The sequence below is a fragment of the Rhamphochromis sp. 'chilingali' genome (assembly GCF_963969265.1).
Source record: "Rhamphochromis sp. 'chilingali' genome assembly, chromosome: 22".
Classification (NCBI taxonomy): Eukaryota; Metazoa; Chordata; class Actinopteri; order Cichliformes; family Cichlidae; genus Rhamphochromis; species Rhamphochromis sp. 'chilingali'.
Window position 1 is genome coordinate 7395897 of NC_137950.1, and position 23474 is coordinate 7419370.

Genomic DNA, 23474 nt, shown 5'->3' on the forward strand with positions numbered 1-23474 from the left:
GGTGTGTTTCAATTCTCATCCATTCATGGACTGTCACTTTTTTTTTCTTTTTTTTTTTTGTAATTGTTACGCTGAAGCTAATTTTCGCTTCAGCCAATGAACGTACGTATGCAAGCGGATGTGGTTAGCTGGAGAATTCCACCAATCAAGACGAAGCGCCCTTCTTTTTAGAGGCAGGACTTTACCCTCTGAACGAAAGTTGGCACATGTCAATCACATGCAGCACTCGGTCGTGATTGGTCCGTCGCTATGAATGAGGTGGGTCTTAACGACACTCGCCGTGTAAGCTACTTGAAATTCCAATGCTAACCAACTTTAGCCAGCTTGCTAACGTGTAACTGAGCGACTGTGAAGAACTACATGTAAAGCGGTATAGCTGGATTTAAATACATAAATGATACACATCTCCAAAAGAGGTATATTGTAAAATTCGTCTTTATGCTTGCTACTGCGCGTGTCTCTGCTACTGCAACCAGGACATGTCCAGTTAGCCAGAACGCAGCACTTGGTGGATAACGAACCCTGGCAGAGCTAGCCAGTCAGCCCGCTTGGACTGGGTCTGCTTTGAGGGATTTGAACAGGTTTCGTCGCTCAGTGGACAGTGAAGCCGGATGCTGTGACTACCATGAGTCCCGCAGGCTGCCCCCATGTCAACGGCTTCAAAGTGGACAACTGGAAGCAGAACCTGAGGGTCATTTATCAGTGTTTCGTGTGGAGTGGTTCAGCTGAGACCAGAAAACGCAAGGTAACGAGTGTTTAGTAGGGACCCTTGATGTACGACCGTGTATGCGTGTGTTTGTGTGCTGAGCTGCCGTCGTGTGCGTAGATAGTTCTCCGCCCTTCCACAACAACAGACGGTGAATGCCAAAGTACCGCTTTCCCCCTCAGCCAAATACTATCCAAGCTCAGAGACTTGTTCTAGTCTCAGTGTGGCGCTTAAATGCCACTCTGAGCACCTCACCACAGCTGCAGTGTCCTCAAACTGATGCAAACTACTAGCATGTCACCCAGTTAACCCCCTCGCCGCTGAACGTTAGCTTAGATCAAAGCTAGAGTCCGCATGATGGATCAGCAAGCTGATGATGTGCATGTGTTTGCACTGGCACTGCGCCTGCTGTGGCTCCACTTCCTCCCACCAGCAGACCGCAGGCCAGTGTTACACGGTGGTGTTTCCTCGCTTATTGGGGCACTGATGGCTCTGAAATCAGCCAAGTACTTCATATCTCTTGTCCTCATAAACCTATGATAACAGATATGCAGCATGGCCATGTTTGTTCAGCATTACAGGATCAACGAGGTTTAACAGGTAAAGCAACAGAATGTGTGTCTTCAGTTACGCTGCAAGAGGAAATATTATTTTTCTTCTCCTTTGTTTATTTTTTTTAATAATCATGCCATTACTTAGACATATAGCATGTTGTGTTTGCATTATCTGTGTGTATACTGCACTGGCTTAAGTCCAGGAGACATGTATACAGAAATAAATGGTGCGTATGCAGATGGTATATGTACTGTATGGTCTCTTCCTGTGCCCCTGGAGGGCCAAAATCCCTTCTTATCATGAAATATGTGGGACACCTCTCCAATCAGACACATGCTTCTTATGGGGAAACTGTTACACCAGGGTTCTGCTCCACCTGTCATGCACTTGTTTTCTTTTTATCCAGCTGGAGAAGTCTGTTGACAGTCATAGATTAGATTTTCCAGTCTAGTTTCAGGTCCAAGACAGTCTTTAATTTGACCCTGAACAATATTTCAACCGCAAAGTTTATCCATACATTATTGTTATTCAGCAAGCATTGGTGTATCCAGGTATTTTGGCTTGCTACTCACACTCTGCACCTACACTGGGTTGCTGCAGGGATGCAACAAAGGGAAAGGACAAGTATTGTGATTCCAGGGCCATTCAAAACAACAATGGCAAACAAATTGCATACATTTTGACAGTCAAGCAGCAACACTTGAAAGTGTTACCTGTGAAAAATACAACTCCTTAATCACCCGCTTGCCACTCTGTCGTCCATTACCTCTGGCGTTAGCCTCAGCGCTGTGTACATCAGACAGTCCACTGACCTTCAGATGTAGATTGAATACCGAGTATTGGTTCACCTTTAGAATTCAAAGGCTCAGTTCTTTGACTCACTTCACTGACAATCACACAAGTGTTTTATCTCATCTGAATTGCGCCAACATTGAATTCTATCAGTCTACTGCAGAGTAAAAGCGCATTTTCTCACCGCAATCCTAATGTGATCTTTTTACATTGTAATAAAACATTTAACATTTTATTTTCTGTATATTAAACATAGCCAAAGTTTCAAACAATGAGGTCAGCATATCCTCTGGTAGATCTTGTGTGTCAGAGGCTTCAGGCAGGTTTTTTTTCCCCTACACTTGTCTGTATGATGTCAGTAAGAGCCGATATTCCTAATATGGTCAGGCACACGGCTCTGGTTGTTAGCACAGAAGCTCCGCCCACCTACTCTTCAGCTCATCTGTTTATGAGGCGCAGCCAGTCAAATAACAGTGTGCTTGGGAGCGGGAGGATAGAGAACTAAAACGGATAATTTCAAACAGTGGAAGAACTCAGCAGCTGCACTTAGGCCCAGTAAGATTTAAAAAAAAAAAAAAAAAAATGGATTATTTTGAACTGTGAAAAATGCAGACCCATTAGTACAGCACAGGATTGACAATAAGGACCAGGACATAGTCCTTTTTAACAGCCAGTATAGGCTGCTCAAGGGACCATAAAATAAGACCATGTTTTAAAATTGGTGAGTCACTACTAAACGTCAGAGCTTAGCAGATTTAGCAATATTTTCTGTCCTCCTAAGGCTGTCTTCTCCTAGCTTGTGCCACTGCAACACAAAGTAGATTTAAAGTGAAAGAGGCCCTCTGAGTATGAAACCCGGAGCTGGTGGCAAAAATAAACAAGGTCAACAAAGTATTTGCCATTACGACAGTGACAGCTGTTGCTTTAAATTTAAGTTCAGCTTCATTTTTTTAGCCCTTTGTTTTGCTTTTTCTGTGTTGAACATTTACTCTTTCCACTAGTTTCAAGGGCACACACTCCAACAACAACCAAATCTTAGTATCAGACATATCAACAAATCAGATTTACCTGGGTGTTTTCAGTGGCACAGCTGATATTTATGCTGCAAGACTAAATGTTGCAAAATAGAGTGATGACTGTAAAACGGGTCCGTTATTTCTTAGTTTGCCTGGGACAAAGGAGGAAATAATTGATTAATCTTCATAAATAAATATCAGTCTGTTGTTTGGGATGGCAGGCTACCACAACTTTTCCCTAAATGAATGAGACAGGTGTCGCTGCATGGGCGCACAGTGTAATAATCTTCTCACTTTACACTTTTCTAACCAGCAACTTTACATCCCATTACCCTTTCCAGTTCTCCCCGCCTACTGGTAGCTCGTCTCTGACATCGCAGCATTTGGAGGAATATGACACAGTTGGAGCTTGGCTGTTCTTCGGGTGTTAGAAGAACCACAAAGCCTCTTAGTACACAGTGTTCTAAACCATAACTACTGTGCAGTGTATATGTGCTCAGGCTCTTACTGACAGTTTGGGATGTAGAGCAGAGAAGATGACACAAATCCTACATGAATACAGCGTCCTTGGGGGACTAGCTAAACAGACGTGCACACTGTAACAATGACAGCCAAAAGAATGAGTGACGAAAGATTGTTGCATATTGATGGGTATTTTCATAATTCATGTGCTGTCCGAGCAGTTTTGCAAGGAGGTGTGTGTGTGTGTGTGTGTGTGTGTGTGTGTGTGTGTGTGTGTGTGTGTGTGTGTGTGTGTGTGTGTGTGTGAGTGTGAGTGAGTGAGTGAGTGACTGGAATAAGAATGTCTTTTTTTTTTTTTTTTTGTATCTGTGTCCCACATTTACACTCACAAGAGAAGCATGTTTTTAAATCATGAACAGCAGAGGTGGTACTCAATGAGGAATAAGCCCAGATGAAAAGTTTTTAATCTAGAGGGTTTTAGGCTTTTATTTTGGTAATATGGATCTCAAAAAACACTGCATGAATCAAGCAAATGTGTGACATTTGTCAGAACCCTCATCCGTTTAGTAAGACAAGGTTGGTAACCTATGGTAACAACTATGAAGCTACTGCTTAGCTGTACAGTGTAAACTGAAATGGGTGGGAGGTAACTGTGTGACCTCTCTCTCATCCGTGTGATCACAGTGTGTACTCTGTGGTTTAAATAGATTTCATACACTGTCTACAATGTCTAATAAGTCAACTTCAAATGATGTAAAGTTCTGTACAAACGCTGCCAGTATTTTAAATTTAGTTGCACACTGGGACTGTTGTCAGTCTACACAACTATGTATATTGATCTGGATAGATGTGGATAGAAACGGCACAAAACTCCAAGGCTGCTACTTACTACTTCTTACTTTCTTCCCCATTCTGAAGCTTTGTTCAGCAACTTCAGAGAGACATCTTTAGGCATGTAGAAATGTTCAGAGCGCTGAGTTGCTATCAAGCAAATGGCTAATTAGGTAACGATAAGCATTTTAGTTGTGTCTAATAAAGAGGCTTGTGAATGTGTTTCACACATATTGTAACTTTGCTTAAATTGTTCAACTTTTTGATTCAATTCTGTTTTATTCATACAGTGCCAAATTACAGTTACCTGTATTGTAAGGTAAAGCCCCCACAATAATGGAGGGAAAACTCCCAACAATGAGACGACCGCATATCAGCAAGCGCTTGGCAACAGTGGGAAGGAAAAACTGGCTTTTAAACAGGATGAAAGCTCCAGCAGAACCAGGCTCAGGGAGGGGTAGCTGTCTGGTTGGAGGTGACAGGAGATAACGATGGTAAAATAAACTAGAATCGGGCAGCTAGCTTACCTACAGCACTATGAACTATATGATGCCAGATGCCATGAGAATCTCTGCCTTTAGAGATGTTAGTGTTTACTCCTTTTTTCTTTTTGCAAAGCCACTCTAGTTGTTTCTTCTGATCTTTATGCAAAGCTAAGCTAACCTGATTATAGAGGAGGAACACAATAGTTTTGAGTTTTGTGAAGAAAAAGGTTTATTTCCTATAATGTGAAAATTTCATTTAAATAAAATCTACATGCAGTTTTAACTTCTCTTCATATTGGTTGTATTGTTTTATTTATTTATTTTTTACTTCTGTTGACATTGATAATTTAGGGTTTTAGACTTCTTGGTCATACACGTCAGGTAAAGACGGCATCATTTGCCACAATCCGTACATCTTCTAAATTGGGCACCAAACTGTACTGTCACTCTGCCTTTCCATTTTATGTATATTAGCTTACCAGTCTAGATCTCTAAGGTAGAGTTTCTATAAAATGCCACTGATATCAACCTGTCTCATGATTCCAGCTCTAATTTTCTTCTACATTTCCTCCTCTTGTCTTTGTGTCTGATGCTCTCCCATATATCATTCTCTACCCGCTTTCCTTTCTTTCCTGTCTTTGCTTATTTTCCCTGCACTCCTCTTCTTAGGCATTGCTCATTTCTTCCCACCTCCTTATATTCATGCTAGCTCATTGGCATGCCAGCTTGTCATCTGCATGCTTTTGAACTGTTGCTATCTACCCTCCATCCACAGTCACGCCGCCCTTCTTTTCTTCTTTCCATGACTGCCGAAAATAACGAATAAGAAACACAATTCATATTTAAGAGGTGCATTTTAGGCTTAGGTGAATTTTATCCTGATTCTGTACTTTAAGCCATATCGCATTAAAAAGCAGAATGCATCATGCTTTGTAGCTACATTAATGCCTTGTAGGTTTTTGAGCAGTGTTTGAGAAATGTTCCATTTACTTAATAGAAAACACAGAGTAGATGGGAAAAATAGCTTTTGACATCCAGAAGTGTAAACTGATGTGTTCACTGCAGCTGCTTAGAAATGCCAGGCTTGACGTCATGTACAGTAGATGACCTTGGCACGATGACGTGGTGCATTTAAATGAGCTCTTAAAGACTTTTCGTTGTTTTGTCTTAGATAAAGTCTTACAGTGATGCTGCTCACACTACTTGGTGTTCAGTTTTTCTGTTTGCAATGACCAGGCAGTCTTAGGCCCTTAGCTGAGAGACTAGTTGACGACCCCACTAGGGAAAAGTGGTTGCTGGAGGTTGCAAGGTAAATTGGTTGCAAAGCATTGTACAGTGCTGCACCAAAAATTTCTTTGTGATTGCCTTTTTGCCACTCGCAGATTCCCACAGTTGTCCATAGCTTGCATGGAAAATGCTGACTTGTTTACAAACACTCACCAAGTGCTTGCTGAGTCGTAATGAAACTATGAAAAGTGTAAAAATGGAGAAAAGTCAGCCATTAAGATGCCTCTGTTTCGGTATTGCATCACCCTCTTTCAAGTTTCACTCTCTCTGTGGTTAGTTAGCAGGATTTTGCAGTTTACAATTAGACCTCTCTCATGGATACTATGCAAATCTGCTTGTGGGGATGGTTTTGTTTGTTTGTATCCATTGTTTGAGCTACAGAGGCTGAAGCATATTCATGTTTCTATGTTCTTTCTGATGTGTTCAAGTGGCAACGGGTGGACTCCAGGAAATTCAAGGTCTGTCTCGTAGTGCAGCGTAAAGCAAAAAATGTGAATGCTTTTGTAAATAAGAGATTTCAGGTTTTGATCTGAGCACATCTGTAACAAACAAATATATAAACACATGCTTTTATTTTGTCACTGAAATTTTCAACATGCGGTGCGCTAAAAGCAAAATTGCCATAGTTACGGGAAATCTGCATTGTAACCTACGGCATAACTGCAAACCCATCTGAACCCTACGCCGTAACCCGGCATGCACTTCACGAAAAATGTAGCTACACGGGTTGGCGCAGCCCACAAGTATCGTGATTGGCCAGTTCAGCTCCATCAAGTTTTTGAAGTTTTAGAAAGTAACAATCATCATCTCAGGACAATGAATAATCATCATAGCAGCAACATAAGGAGTCACAAATGTAACAAATTCTTGGAGGGAGATTGCAGAAACTGTCAGACTGGATGTGAGGGAAGGCACAGAGGAGTAATATGTTTACACCCGTAAACAACTGACCACCACAAAGAGTGGAGACCCAGGTGGGGGAAAAGTCCCAGCAATTCATTTTTTTTCTATCAGCATGTAAAACACAGGGACTCATCCACAAGATGATTAACATGTAACACACATAAATGAGATCGGCCACTTACGTAGGTTATGTCATGGGTTCTACAAAGATTCATCCTTGAAGCTGTTTCAATTTTTATGATTTTTTTTTTTTTTAAGTGTGGAGTACAAGTTTGAGAAGATTCATACAATCGTTTCATCTCTCTCTCTCTATTTCTGTCTCCCTCTCTCCCTGCTGTTCCTCCTCCCGCCCACCACCCCTCCCCCGTCTCTTTCAGGCCAAGTCATGTATCTGCCACATGTGCGGCGCCCACCTCAACAGACTCCACTCCTGCCTCTACTGCGTCTTCTTCGCCTGCTTTGCCAAAAAACACATCCACGAACATGCCAAGAGCAAAAGGCATAACCTAGGTATGACACACACAAACTCACGGTCCCATACTAAGCTTCCTCATTGTAACAAACATGGACGATATGCACACCCCAGCACAACACCATCGGGGCTAATTATACAGCCAGCGGCTAATGGAGGTATAGGCTAGTGCCACTGCATTGTAAACACCATGCATTTGTGTGTTTGAGACTATATTTATAAGCAGCTTTGGCCTTCTTATATTACTTATATTAATGCTTTTATTTCAGCTGTGACGCATCTGTGGTTTTTGTGAGGCATTCGGAGCCACAGGGGTGTGAGCTGTTACGCAAGCGAGTGCAACATAAATGCAATACTGCCTAAAAGACTTCATCTCAAGGGGCTTTGGAAAGTCACCTGTGTATTTTGGCCTCACGCAGCCTATTAGAGGGAAAGCATGCAGTATTGAACTTGCTAATGAATGGGCACTGAGGTCTGTCTTGGTGGCTGATTTAAAATTAAGCACATTTCCATTTTATTGGGTACACCTCCCTGCTCTCCAAAGCCTCTCTCAAAATCCCTGCAATCATTCAGCGGTGTGGGTATTTATAAGCAAGAACAATGAGATCTCTCTCAGCCTTGTTGTAGACAGGATTAATATTGCAGGTCAGTGAAGGTAACACAAAATATCACGAGCCATTGTTTTCAGTGATAATCTGTATATTTTTCTCCTTTTAAAATGACTGAGCAGGCTTTTATTTTGAGGAGCCAAAGCAAGCGCGCTGTATTTCTCACCACAGCTCGCACGGAGGCTGCTTAGTTGGCCTGGGCACACACAGTAAGAAAACGGGAAATTGTTGTATTTCAGTTCAATGAGTTATATATTTACAGGAAACAGACGCGATCTGGACAGCTCCAGATCTGAAGAAAGACGTGGGTGTTTGGTGAACAGTTGGTTGTTTTCGCCCAGTGCTTCGACTCCCACTGGGGAACACAGCCTGTGATAATCAAAACATTGCTCAAAAATTTAGCAATTTGGTCAATGATATTGCCCAAACTGTCAATATCAATATATTGAGAAAGCTGCTGGTAGTACCTGAACTCATATACTCAGATAGTATAAACAGCTGCTAAAGAATTCTGCTGTGTGCAGAAATCGCTGCTATTCACATCTAATTGGGTGAAAAATAAAAAGAAACACCACTGAGTACACTATCCTTCCTCCCTGAACTATGTGTCTTGCAGCAGGCCTGAAACTTTCTGTGAAAGTTTGATATGTTCTGAAACTCCCATTGGTGCTTGAGTTAAGTGGCGATTGGGGCCCTGTTCCAGAAATCAGATTTAACAAACTCTGAGTTCCAGAAAGGATGATCAGAGTTTGTTTAGTCACTCAGAGTAATGAAAGAACAGCATCGTCGATGGAGCTCTGATACCAAGAGTCACCATGGCAATGGGTAACTAACGATCAGAGCCTTCATTTAAACCCAGTGGACTGAGGAATATCATGCGAGCGCCGACTGTGACATTTATCTAAAAATGATAATAAGAAAGGGGAAAACGTGCCTTCCCCAGTTAAATAATAAACCCCAAGTTATTAAACCCAGAAACATTTACACCACATGTTACTGATTCAGTCTATTTCTACGTTGATTCTTCACCAGCTCTCTGACACTCACAAACTCGCAGACTCCCACGAGGGTCCGTCATCTGTTAGAACAAGTGCATGAAGGCTAGACGTCATGTTGAGCCTTTTTTGTGCACCATAACCCTGCACACAGGGTTCATAGCATTGTGATGCTGTTTACTGGGTTACACAGGGGTGTAATATAACTTATTCAGGACTCATGTATTTGAATTTGGGCTTAATGAAGTTGTTTCTAAAGCAAATGACAAATGAGAAGTTTGAGTGATCAGAAGTGATTCTGTACTCTATGGAAGTAGTGATCTCAGCTAGTGACAAGTACATGCTCCATAAAAACATCACAAAAGACTGAAACACAGTGCATTATGTACACATTCACACTGAGCATGCTAGCACTGGACCTGGTGTTAGCAGTGTACTATTAAAGCTGAGGGAGTGTAACTTTCATCGCAGGTGTGCAGATTTTTTTGTAAGTTGTGTCATCATGAGTATTGAACAGTTGTGTTGCACAAGGAAGGTTGGTGTTTTTTCAAATGGTTACTTGACTAGCACAGCAGTGCAACCACATCATCGGGATCATAGTTCCTGAATATCCTTAACAAGTCTTAAAAAGCACTGGGTGCTGTCATCTAAAAAGACGCTATTCATTGTTATGAAAATGTCTTTGATCATTTTATCAAGAGTGTTAAAATGAGCTTGGAAAGCAGCGTAATGTCTGCTGTCATTGTTCATGTTAGAATCAGGATAATTGCTGACATCCATCCTTTTTATTCTGCTTATCCAACTCATGCAAATTCCACAGAGAGAGACCTCAGTAACCAGTGGATTCAAACCCAAGACCTTCACTGTGCTGCCCATAATTGTTAACATCAGTTCAAAACAACAGAAAATAACTGCTCATATCTAGTTTTGTAGCTAGATGCTCACAGCAGACATGCTGCCTACTAGGTGGTAGATTAGCAGATTTGGATGCTAACAATCCACATTTGTTTAAATGGCTCAACCAATACCAAATAGTTTGGCTAAGAAAAGTCTTAAAACATAACCTGCCTCAAGCTGTAGGATCCAAGATGCCTCCTGCTAGTTTTACTGGTTAAATAATGTTTTTTTCTAGACTGGAAATCCATCTTGATCTGCTGCTCTCTGACACTTACACAGTTGACATCAATTAATCGTCTCACTCCAGCAAAAATAGGCTGTGCTAAATGACAAAACTATGGAGGAGCACAAAGCTTTGAGACTCGGGATTATTGTGTTGCTAGAGTCGATCACACAGACATTTGTACAACCTTTTTATTGCCTTTGATATTACCGAAAGCATTAAAAAAGGGGCAACATTTAATTACACTGTAAACGGCGTATTATCTGCACCAAAAGGCATCATCCTGTTAGTGTGAAAGCGGCGACGCCAGCTCGACACCCAGTGTCTTTCATTTTTTATTCTCCACATAATGGAATTACGGCTGTTTTGAGCTGCAAGTGGAGTGCGTTACACTGCAGCGTTGTGCAGGAGAGCGCCGCCGTAGCAGAGGCACCGAGGGTGTCGCTGACAAAAGGCTGGATTTGGCAGATGTTGGAGAATCTGTGCTCTGGTTTTTATCAAGCCTGCTTTGCTTTATCACTTGGCTCAGGAAGACCCCCTGCGGGGGGGGTGTCTGTGTGTGTGTGTGTGTGTGTGTGTGTGTGAGTGACGCTCTCAGCAGGCTGATGAGGAGGTAATTAAGTCGTTTTTAATACACCCTGTGGAATTAGCCTCCATTAAACCCGGCCCCTCCTCCTCACCCTCCTTCTTTCTGTTCCACCTCCTGTTTTGCCTTTGCATCTCTTTCATCTGCTCATTTTACGGACGTCCACCGTTCTCTTTGCCTCCTCATGTCGGACTCCTCCCGCTCTCTCACCACTGTCCTCTTCTCTTTCTGCCCTCTTCTTGTTCCCATGGTTACCCGATGACCCTTTCGATATTCCGAATTGTTCAAGGATTTCATTTAATTTCACTTGGCACCGTTACAACCCCACCCCCCCTTCAGTCTGTCAAATTTTCTTCCTTCACTTTCATATTTGCCTTTGCTTTTCCTCACCTCCCTCCATTCTTTCCTCTGTACCTGCAGAAGATGACAGCCAAGAGAGAGGCCGTCAGGCAGGTTGTTATGGCAACAGCAAACAGGTTGCCGCAGGGTACAGAGCAGGTGAGGAGAGAGAGGTAAGACGGAGTGGAAGCACTGTTTTGGGCCGTGAGTGAGCATTTAAGTGAGTCTGCGATGGTGGGAAATTACCCAGAAAGGCGGCGTCCTCACCTTTTGACTTCCCATTGCTCTCTCTATCGTTTCTGGCTGCTGTGAACACATGGCTGATCTGTCAGCAGATGAACCCTGCTGCCTGCCGTCGCAGCATGACATAAATAGAATAAAACTGAGAGGTGAAGCAGTTAGCCTTTTACACAGTTTGCAGCAACACACAACCCTTTACAGTCTCGTGAGTGTCCCTGCATTTGAATAAAATGCCGTCTTCTTCTTTTCTTTGTGTCTGTCCAGCTATCGACCTGCTGTACGGGGGAATTTACTGCTTTATGTGCCAAGACTACATTTACGACAAAGAGATGGAACAGATCGCCAAAGAGGAACAAAGGAAGGCCTGGAAGATGCAAGGTACAGCAACTTTAAACAACGCACCAAGTGACTTTGACCTCAGTGGGACATTTCTACACCAGAGCTCACCAAGCAATGGCACTTCTGTGCTCAATCACTGCATTTTGAGATGGCAGCGCATATGCAATATTAAAATCCACACTGCGCTGCAAATTCTTTAAACTCCTGGTCTTCATTATCCAGCTTATTAACCTGATTAGATATAAATTAGCATTTTGCAGTTAAAAGTTTTTATAGAGTTCAGTTTTGATGTGCTAATATTCATATGAATGATAATGCTGTATTGCAACATTGTTTCTAATCCTCTGTAAATGTGGATTTTTATAGAGCAGCCGCAGTGGGTTCATGCATATGTAGCAGTGGTCAAATGTGTTTATGGCAGCCCTCTAAGCTTGAACAGAAAGATTCAAGTCTTCAACCTTTAACGGCAAGTGTATTTTGTGAGTGTTTGAGAATTAATCAGTGTGATTTTTATTTATTTCCCCCCCGAAAAACCCAAATAGACAACACAAAAATGCAGAAAGTAGCAAAAATGATAGAAATTTTAACTGATATATGCAAATGCATATTTAATGTCTTTCTTTCTCATTTGTAAGAAGCTTCAGTAACCACGCCAGTTTCAAAATTATTATTTCATGGTTCAGGCTACACAGGTTTGTGTGTCCGTGTAAATGTGTTCCAGGTATCGGGGAAAAGTACTCGACGTGGGAGCCGACGAAGAGGGAGCTGGAGCTGCTGCGTCACAACCCCAAAAGAAGGAGGATCACCTCCAACTGTACAATTGGTTAGTCTCTCTCTCTCTCTCTCTCTCACACACGCACATTGACATCACATCAAAGATGAAGCAACACCATCATCCATCATGTTTTCACACGTACTCTGCAGCCCGGATCTTGTGAGAATGTCTGACACACTTTGGACATCAGCCGCTCTTTAACCTGCCAGCTTCTTACTGCAAAGCCTGTGTGATGGCAGCTGGCCCGTGTGCTAATTGCAGAGCTAACTTTCTGCTTTACCCATTCCTTTAATAATATGAAAAGCTACCAGTCACAGGCACAGGGTGATGCAGAGAGGAGATATTATTTGTTGTAGTGATGATGAATATTGGAGTGAGGCAGTGGTGGGACCTTCAGTATGTCGGAGTGAGGAGAGCTGGCATACGTTTAACACCTTGCAGCAGCCTGCAGGGACGTGCTCCAGCGCCAGCAACATCCCTGGCTCTGTCTAAGACGAGGGGAATTACAGGGCTGGCTGCTCATCCATGAAAAACACTACAGCCTTCTTTCTTTTCTGCTTCCTGTCTTTCCTTCCACCTTTTCTCCTTCCTCCTCCTTTCTCTCTCTCTCTCCCACCTCTTTTGTTTTTTTTAATATATGTGGTTGGTTCTGCTTTAATCAGGCAATGGTTTCCCCTGTATGCAGTCCACTAGTGCCTTAGAGACATTGGTGTGTGTGTGTGTGTGTGTGTGTGTGTGTGTGTGTGTGTGTGTGTGTGTGTGTGTGTGTCTATAACAGCATTGCAGCCTAGCTGCCACACTGCAGCAGCCACGAAGCCTCTTTTTCTGTTTATCCTGTCCACACACTTTTGTTTCCTTGAACTGCGTTTATGTCTGTTTTCCTTTGCTGTCCCTCTTCCACCCGCAGGCCTGCGCGGGCTGATAAATCTGGGCAACACGTGTTTTATGAACTGCATCGTCCAGGCGCTGACACACACCCCACTGCTGCGAGACTTCTTCCTCTCGGACCGGCACAAATGCGAGATGCAGAGCAACTCCTGCTTGGTGTGCGAGATGTCGCAACTGTTCCAGGAGGTACTGCGTCTTTGATTTTATTTTAGTAGTTTAGAGAGGACAAGGCGATGATTCAGAAAGTGTCATTTGAAAACACAAACTCCTCCCACCCCCTTACCGCAGTTCTACTCAGGCCACCGCTCACCTCACATCCCGTTCCGCCTCCTCCACCTCGTGTGGACCCACGCCCGTCACCTGGCTGGCTACGAGCAGCAGGATGCCCACGAGTTCCTCATCGCAGCGCTGGACGTCCTGCACAGACACTGCAAAGGTCAGACGCACAGAGACGATATCATAAACAAGCTGAGACGACCATCAAAGCTGAGACATGTGACTTTCAGTCAGACATGTTTGACACGGAGAGTTAAGAGGCTGAAAACACATGAGAGGCAGTATTGATTCTTTTGGATCTCTTGTCAGTTTATAAGCACAGTGGGGATTTGTGAAGTTACACAGTAAGGCTTTTAGTGACAGTGTGCTTTAATGTTTTTGGTGTGTGTGTGTGTGTGTGTGTGTGTGTGTGTGTGTGTGTGTGTGTGTGTGTGTGTGTGTGTGTGTGTGTGTGTGTGTGTGTTTTCTTCGTGTCCCTACAGATGACAATGGGAAGAAGGCAAACAACCCGAACCACTGTAACTGCATCATTGACCAAATCTTCACAGGGGGCCTGCAGTCTGACGTCACCTGTCAAGCCTGCCAGTAAGTGTGTGTGTGTCTGTGAGAATGTAAGTTTGTGTGCAGGGAAAAAAACAACTTAAAACTCTACTGATGCCTCACTAGAGTCTGTATAAAGAGATTAAAGTGTACAGTTCCATCATGAAGACACAAAACAGCCACCAAACAGGCCTCACTTGTCTGCATGAGAATGTCTAATGGCCTGCCTCGAGGTGACCCTCCTCCCCCTCCCTCCCTAATGCCTCCGTTCTCCTCTATCATTCACATACTGCACCATCAATCACACACTTGGTGAACTGCTACACTGCAGCAACAGGAACAGCCTTTCATGGCATGTAAAGTTGATCTCTAGCTCCACCTGGTGGTTTGTGGAGGCTGTTGAAGCTCTGAGTGGACTAGCCCGCCTTTTTTATTTATTTATTTTTTAAACTGATCTGTTATGTGATTAGCTCCTATTTCCATATAAGAGATATTTTCACACACTGGGGCATTTTTGCCTTTATTTGGCGTGGCTGAAGTGACGAGTAGACGGGAGAGAGCAGGGGACACGCTGCAGAGGCCACGGGTCAGACTTGAACCCAGGCAGCGGCATTTCTGGGTCACTGCACTAAGTGTAGCAGTTTGTTTGTTACTGTCAGAAGAAGTTTTAAGCTTATTGTCAAGTCATGCTTAGCTGAGGAACACAGCTGGTGCCTCTCCAGTGGAAAAAAGAAATCAGCAGTAAATACAGTGAGCCACAATTTTGTGATTCCATCCATCCGTTTTCTTCCACTTATCTGGGGCCGGGTCACAGAGGCAGCTGCCTGAGCAGAGAATGCCTAACCTCCCTGCAGCTTATCCAGGAGAACACCTGGGTTTTTCCAGGTGGGCTGGTGTAGTTGTAATCACTCCTGGGTCTGCCCTGTGTCCCCTGTAGTGCATGCCCAGGACACCTCACCCAGGAGGCATCCTTGCAAGATGTCTAAACCACCTTAACTGGCTCCTTTAGATGTTGTAAGTGGCAGTTCTACTCCAGACATCTCCAGTCTGTCTGTCAGTCTCCTGCTTCCCTCTCCCCATTACTCGTGAACAAGACCTTGAGATACCTAATCGCCTCCGCATGGGGCGCAACTTACCCCTGACCCGGAGTGGCCACGAGATCCTTTTCCAGCTTAGGACTATGGCCTCAGACTTGAAGTTGCTGATTCTCATTCCCACTGCTTCCCACTCCAGTGTGAGCTGGCCATCACCTGACCAAGTCAACAGGACCACATCTGAAAAGATCAGAGATGAGATCCTGCAGCCACTAAAGTGGAAGCCTTTTGCCATTTTAAATCCATCCCTATAAAATTTGACTAACTAAAAGATGCTGTAGAGGAATGCGGTCCTCTTTTTCTTTTTGTGGCAGCTCTGGAGAAAGTCAGAAATTTCTGCTTTGACCAACCATAACCAGACTGTTGCCAGTCAGCGACACTATTCAGAGCTTTCATCTTCATGGTGAGGAAGACTGCTGGATTAGGCTAGAGTGCAGTGGAGGTCCTGGGTGTAGCAGTCATCTTAAACAGCCATCAAATTTGATTAAAGCTCATGTCAGAACCAGTGACATGGCTTTGAAAGAGCCCTTGTTCTGATGACACTGGCGGCTTTGTGGAGATTCATGGCACCAGGAAGTGGAATTATTAGAGCAAAGAGATGGAGCTAAATTTGACAGAAAGCCGGCGCTGCAGTGATACATCTTGTAATTGTGCTATGGCCCTTGGCTTAACAAGAACACTATGCATTACAGAGAAAGTAGGCAGAACAATAGATGATTTAGTGGAGCTGTTAGAGAGATAACGGGGGTGCAGTTTGGAAAATGGATATTAACTGAGCAGTGTTTGTGTTTGTGTTGCAGCTCTGAGCAACAAACTGCTGCGTTATAATCCAGCTGTTCCAAATGACTGAAGATACAAACACAGTCACAAATATACCACGAACCAGTAGGATCTGCTTTATGTCCTTAACAATGAACACACAGTGTTACCAATTAATGTTCAGCTGCAAAAAACTGATAAATAGACCACCAGTGGAATTCTTTGGCTTTCATTTGTTTGAATGTTGCTTTATTTTTATCTTAAATTCACCTCCTTTCAACACAGTGGTGTACTTTTTCCAGTCAACTGTTTTTTTTTTTTTAAACTGCATATTTACACATAAATAGTGTTCATGTGAGTTAAAGCCTTTTTTAAAATTCATAACCCTTTTCTCTGTGTGATGTCAGTAAGAACAGATAACCTTAATATGGTTGTCAGTAACAGTGGCTCCGCCCACCTGCTGTTTGCACCTCCTGTATTTTTGCAAGAAAATAAATGATCCTTTAAAGCAAACTGTGAAGTGATAATGAGCTTGTGCTGATGTTTCTAATAAAGAAGGGGAAGAAAGTGAGATTCTGGGTTCATCCCGTTCTCATAGCTGGTCATAAAATGACTCGGAGGTAAAATGGTTCTGTTTTACCATTTCTGGATCATTGTACATTGGGTATGATAATGATTATTTTGAGCTGTGACTTCTCAAGAGTAACACTTGACCGTGTCACGTGACATCCTGGCATCTGTTTGGTTCCCAGTGGTGTTTCAACAACTATAGACCCATTTTGGGACATCAGCCTGGACCTGCCAGGCTCTTCCACACCATTCTGGCCCCTCAGCCCCGGAGGAGATGGATCAGCACTTAACGGAGAGAGTCACACCACTGGAGCCACAGCACTGACGGACTGTCTGCGCAGGTAACTCGCATATGAAGAATAGATCAGAGAGACATGATCTGAAACGTCAGGATTGAGCTGTAGTCATCAGCATTAAAAGATAAACAGGTGGGGAGTTTTTGTCTGTTTTGTGGTTGTAAAATGAAAAGAATAATTTCAGCGTTTTAATCAGAACAATCCTACATGCTCTGCAAACTCAGAGACCCACCCTTTAGCCTCATCCCAGAATCATCATGAGCGTCACATAAAACTGTTCCTACCCTTCCTGACAGGGGAAGCAGCAGCACAAGTCCCTGGTACCAAATCTCACCCTCTGTTGTCCAGGTTCACCAGACCAGAACACCTCGGGAGCAGCGCAAAGATCAAGTGCAGCGGCTGCCATAGTTACCAGGAGTCTACCAAGCAACTGACGATGAAGAAGCTGCCCATCGTGGCGTGCTTTCACCTCAAAGTAAGAGAGGTTACATTTGACGGCTAATGAAGGGGGATATTTATTACCTGTTCTAACTCGTGGATATGTGCGTGTGCTCGCAGAGGTTTGAGCATTCGGCCAAACTGCGGCGGAAGATCACTACTTATGTCTCCTTTCCTCTGGAGCTGGACATGACCCCGTTCATGGCCTCTAGGTGAGCACAATCTAAAAGAAGGGTGGAAGCTGTCAAAGAAAACCCAGTAAGGTGCATAAAAACTAGAAGCTGCTGTGTGCATGCTAGGCCTCAATCACAGTAACAACTGTGTTTATATGGACTTGTGTGCGTCCAGTGTCTTTTCTTTTTTTAAAAATAGATTTTTGGTCATAAACTGATTTTTGGCATTAATGAGCACAACCGTAAAGACTGATCATTGCAGCAGAGTCTGGATGACGCCTGCATTTCCTAACTCATCAGTCAGCTGGAAAAATATGGTGGCCGTGTTTTATTTCAGAGTACATTACTATGTGCTCATATCTAAATATGTTTACATCCTTACTGTGCAAACGTGTATGTGTACTGTATATAACACTCAAAAAAATGAAAAGAACACTTTGAAAACACATCAGATCTCATTGTGGGGGAAAAAATCATGCTCGATATCTGTACTGGTGTGTGTGCTGGGAACTAAAGGATACCACATCACTTGATGGAAATGAAAATTATCAACCTACAATGGGGTGAATTCAAAGAAACCCCCAAAATCAGGAGGAACCCAGGACCCACTGTACCAGGGTAGTGTCTGAGTCTCCATACTCTTTCACGTCTGTAACGTGTTCAGAGGGAACCTGCTCTCATCTGTGAAAAGCACAGAGCATCAGTGGTGGACCTGCCAGTTTTGGTATTATGAGGCAAATGCCAGTCAGGATCCACAGTGCCAGGCAGTCGGGAACTCAGGCCACCTTCATGAAGTCTGTTTGGTCAGAGACATTCACACCAGTGTCCTGCTGGAGCTCTGGCAGGTGCTCATCCTGTTCCTCCTTCCACAAAAGGAGCAGATACCGGACTTGCTAATGGGTTAAGGACCTTCTACAGCAGTTTCCCAACCACTGTGTGCCATTAGAAATGATCAGGTGTGCCGTGGAAGATTATCTGGTTCCACCTGATTAGTAGTCTCAGCGGCTTGAGTAACGAGCAGAACGATTACATTCTCTTCTATTCTCTTCCACTTCGTACTCTAAGTTGCCAACTGCCAGTAAAATAGAAGAAGTTACATAATAGTCATGCTGACCTCTGTCCTGGAGAAAACTTTTTTGACATTAGACAAAAATGTGAAATATGTGCCGTGGTTCCAAAAGGTTGGGAAACGCTACTCTACAGCACTGTCGAGCTCTCCTACAGTAACTGCCTGCTTCCTGGAATCTCCTCCATGCTCCTGAGACTGTGCCGGAAGACACCGCAAACCTTCTGGCAACAGCACATATTGATGTTTAAATACCTGTGCAACCTGTTTAGGGTCCAGGTATCGCCTCGTGCTCTCAATAGTGACACTGATCCGAGCCAAAACTAGTGGGGGGAAAAAACAAGCCAGAAAAAATGTGAGAGGCCTGTAGAACTATTTTTGTTTTGGGGACTCAAGTGGATCTTTCATTAATTTTATTAACAACAAAGCAGCTGACACTGAATAACAATGTCCTCTGCTACTTAACTGACCAGATATTTCACTGGCTTGATGCTGTAATCTGATCGAAAAGTGTTCTTTTCATTTCTTTGAGCAGTCACAGTCGCTTTTGCAGTGAATGTTAATTTGTGTAATACATCCGAGGAAACTATTCTGCTTGAAAGAACAACAGTTGGTATGTCGTTACTGAGTCTCTGCCGCGTGTTTCAGTAAAGAAAGCCGGATGAATGGGCAGTACCAGCAGACCGTGGATCCCTTCAACAACGACAACAAGTAAGCAAAGCGACACGTTTGCAGCATCGATTCCACAATAATCCAAAAGGACCAAACGTATATTCTCATCCTTCTGTCACCTGACACAGTGAGCCTCGTGGAAACACACCTGACAGGTGCAGCAGGGCTTCATGAAGCGCATGTTTATAGAAATGTGCTGTTTTTAATCATCACAAACTGTCTGCTTGACTGCTTCTTCTTGTCACTGGTCTCACAGCTACATTCATTTCACTGGGTAGAATCCACTACCTCATTTGTTTGCATGGAAATTAGCCCAACAAAGTAGGAATTATGAATTTGCAAAACTACCTGTCATAACAGCTAAGCTGATTATCTGTTAGCTTCCAGTGTCTGGAAAAGCCATTTACAATGCTGCAGTATAATAACAGTCCTTGTACAAAAACATGGTGAACTGGGAACAATAACTTTTAGTGATCCAGGCACAACATACTGAATCAATAATTGTATAATGCCCCAGTAAACAGGAAGAGCATTACCTCCAGTGAATGATCAAAATATTGGGATAGTCGAGGAAAATTGGTAATGTGGTAATCAGCAGCTACAGAACGACACGCTGATGCTGCTGCTGTCCTAAAAAACACCACAGGCAGGCTTCAGCTTTCTCCCAGCCAGTTATAAGTGAAACCTGAATTTTTTTTGAACAACAGGAAAAGGAAGCTTGATGAATATTGAGAGCACATTTCTAATCACGTGAGAGCGAGATGAATTTGTTTGTGCAGTCACTGTTGTAGTCCTGGCTAAACTCACAAAACAGCTGAAGAAATGGTGTGTAGGAAGGAATAATAATAATAATAAATTTTATTTATGAGCGCCTTTCAAGGCACCCAAGGACACTTTACAATAGGATAAAACACTTAGTAAAACAATGGCAGAATAAGAACAATAAAATAAAAGCACAAGATAAAATAAACAAACAGTGGATTCACAGTGAATATGCAGATTTGAACAGATGAGTTTTGAGTTGGGATTTAAACTGGGGGAGAGAACCAATATTTCTTATTTCAGGGGGCAGAGAGTTCCACAGCCTGGGAGCAGAGCAGGAAGTCATTATGAACTGAGTAAAAGCCAAACTGCAGCTTGTTCTGCTCTCTTCCTGTCGCAGGTACAGCTTGTTTGCAGTGGTGAACCACCAGGGGACACTAGAGAGCGGTCATTACACCACTTTCATCCGACAGCACAAGGACCAGTGGTTCAAATGTGACGATGCAATTATCACCAAGGCTAGCATCAAGGATGTCCTGGATAGTGAAGGGTGAGAACGTCAAAGAGCTTGAGACACATTTTTGCTTTTGTGTTTCTGCTGCTGACTGACCTCGTGGTGCTTTCATCTCCTCAGGTACCTTCTGTTTTACCACAAACAGTTCCTGGAGTACGAATAAGTCCCTGCATCAGCACGGCCTGCAGGATGAGCTGAGGGACGATGCAAGGATTTGTTTGTAACAGAGTGATGAGAAAGGCAAAGAAACACGTTGTCATTGGCAAGTCCCACCCTTACTACACACCAGTCTAGTTACTCTGTGTGACATGCAAGAAGGACACTGTCTGCTGTGCAGGAGAAATCCAACAAATCTGACTGGATGGGCCCTAAAGGAACTTTATGTACTTGAATTCAGGGGATGAAGAAGAAAGCAGCAAGTCCGTGTACAAGTCTGCTAAAGAAAAAAGAAGAAGAAGAAAAGAAAAGGAGTGCAGAGTCCTTCTACATTTTTGTTCTCTTATCAGACACAAATGCAAGAGAAGCTTCACTTGATCACAAATGCTGTCCTTCACCAATGTCTTGCTACATGCTTCTTGCACAGCTGCATATGTAGGAGAAGAAGCAGAGCAACAGCTTTACACAGAGCTACAAGGCTCTGTTGTGATATTGTTCTTTCCCCCTCTCTTCAAGGCAATCTTCCGGACACAAGCGCACTTGTCTAACACAGCTACGCTCCTCCAAAAGACCAAATATTTCAAGGGTGGAAGTTGTCTTCGTATGCTTTTTTTTTTTTTCCAGAGTGCAGCTACTGGGGAAGGGAAAAAAGACGTTAATCATAGTATTGTGTCTGAAGTTTATTCCATTTTTATTACTTGCGAGCTTGTAGTTATCGCTCAGAAACCATTTTCCCTGCGAAGGACATGAAGGATCTGTTATTTTCTGCCTGTCTCCTCGTCAAAAATGGGGAAATAGACAACACAGTAAATATATTTTTATACATACTGCAATTTAAAAACATTTGTTTGCAGTTTTGCGTTCTCCCTGGACTCTCACGTTGTTCATCTGCGTTACATTGTGCTGTCAATCTCATATATATCAGTTTTTTTGTACACATGACTTTCATGACACTGCTGCTATAGGCTGCTTCTTTTTTTTGTTTTTGATTTCAGTCGTGTTCTCCACATTAATGGAACATTGTAATGATGCTGTTTCAGGTAAATGGCAAAAGAAAGAAAGTAAACAAAAAAGGAGGAGAGTCTGTACAGTGGGTCACAGGCTCAGTCCTGCAGTGTTAACTGTCGGCCGCATGTTGCTCTAATTCAGTGTGTTTATGTGTGTGAGAATGTGTGCACGTGAATATGCTCGAGAAAGAGGAGGATTAAAAAAAGAAGCAAAAGAAATCCATTAAAAAAACCTCAGCTTAGGTGCGTTTATATAAAATGTGTTATTGAGTGTAAAGAGACAAAAAAAGAGCGCGTATGTGTCCTGTTTGTATGCACGTGTGTCGTGCGCGTGCGTATGTAGCGTATGTTCATGTACTGAATCAGTACTTGCATTTAGCATGCCGTCTGAGCTGGGTATCACAGTTTGATAGGATTTTTTTTTTTGTTCCACATGTTGATGACGTGTGTAAAAGTATATATGTACAGTTTGTATGTAGAAACAAAATGGTGAAACCTCAAAGTTGATTTGTTCTTCTATATTGCTGGATCCAGCCACGGGGTCATAATCAGAAAAAAAAAAAAAAAAAATTAAATATCTTGAGCCAGTCAGTCATTCCACAAAAACACATGTAACTGCTGCAAGAACTGGACACAGTGATGGAAAGACACTCAAATAAAGAAGAATCTATATCTGTAAAATCTTTGTGTGTTGCTTTTTGTCACTAATTATGTAAGATTATATTTATGTTTATTTTATTGTTTGTGTTGCTATATTTTAATGTTATATTGCTGATTGAAGGGTTTGAAAACTACTGTAAAAGATTCATGGTGACAACTAACATCAGCCCAAACACCTCATGCCAACTGTCAAGCAAGCAAGCACGGTGCTGGAGTGGTCATGCTTTTGGCTAGCTTTGCAACCACAGGACCCTACTGTGCATTCACTGAGTCAACTGTAAGTTTAAACGTTAGCTCGTCTGTGAAAACGGATAAAGCTATGTCCAAATTGGGTCATGCAACACGGAAGTGACAGAATGGCTGAAAAAGTTAAGAATCAAGGTGTTGCAATGGTATCAAGAAGGCGATAAAATTGTCTAATAAATGTTAATAGAAAACCAACAAAATATTTTCTTTTGGAGAAAGAAAGCAAATTATATAACTGACAAGTAAAAAAACAAAACAAACACATCTTTAAATCAATGAAATTACAAATACTTTTTCCAGCTCTCATTGTTTTAATGTTTCTAAATTAAATCAGAGCGTTCTCATTCCCGACGCGTAACATACCATCGATTTGTCACGGCTCGAGGCGTGTCATAGTAACGGGAAAGGTACCCTTCCGCATCCTTATGAAACACTCCAGATTCTTAATTGAAGCGAATGCACTTCCCTTTTTATTCGCTTCGTGGCTTTCTATTGCAGTCCTAACCTAACCTTAACCATAACCTTACATTTATAGGTTCATTCCAACCTGCTCTCATGCCTCAGAATGCGTAACATACAGACGAATTGTCACATATCGTTGGTATGTAACGTGTTGGTATAGCTTGTTTGCATCTGCCGTTTACAAGCTAAAGAGACCTTCACTTGCTTGACCTCTTAAAGTGTCGATTATATTTGTACCCTTTGGTATAAGGCTGTAACAGCAATTCATAGCAGAACAGTATGAAACTTTGCAAAGAAACCCACTGGGGGAAAGCAGAGTCACAAAGTCTCTTTCTGCATTGCTAAAAATATGCTCCATATCCGTTTTTCACAAAAGTCAAGTCA

General features: G+C 42.8%; 1 protein-coding gene across 1 annotated transcript; it reads left to right on the forward strand.

The window, feature by feature from the left end:
• The first annotated feature begins 72 nt into the window (after nt 1-72).
• usp22 (ubiquitin specific peptidase 22) lies at nt 73-22403 on the forward strand. Its single transcript, XM_080871944.1, has 13 exons — nt 73-745; nt 7415-7547; nt 11662-11775; nt 12458-12559; nt 13419-13585; nt 13688-13835; nt 14158-14260; nt 16821-16979; nt 17283-17409; nt 17493-17584; nt 19260-19322; nt 20446-20595; nt 20680-22403. The coding sequence occupies exons 1-13, from the start codon at nt 626-628 to the stop codon at nt 20720-20722; spliced, it is 1521 nt and encodes a 506-aa protein (XP_080728070.1). The 5' UTR covers nt 73-625; the 3' UTR covers nt 20723-22403.
• The last annotated feature ends 1071 nt before the right edge of the window (nt 22404-23474 follow it).

Coding starts and splice junctions, on each gene's coding strand:
- usp22 (XM_080871944.1), top strand. CDS start 626: ATGAGTCCCGCAGGCTGCCCCCATGTCAACGGCTTCAAAGTGGACAAC. Junction 13,836..14,157: donor CCTGCACAGACACTGCAAAG/GTCAGACGCACA, acceptor GTGTCCCTACAG/ATGACAATGGGAAGAAGGCA. Junction 16,980..17,282: donor CTGACGGACTGTCTGCGCAG/GTAACTCGCATA, acceptor TCTGTTGTCCAG/GTTCACCAGACCAGAACACC.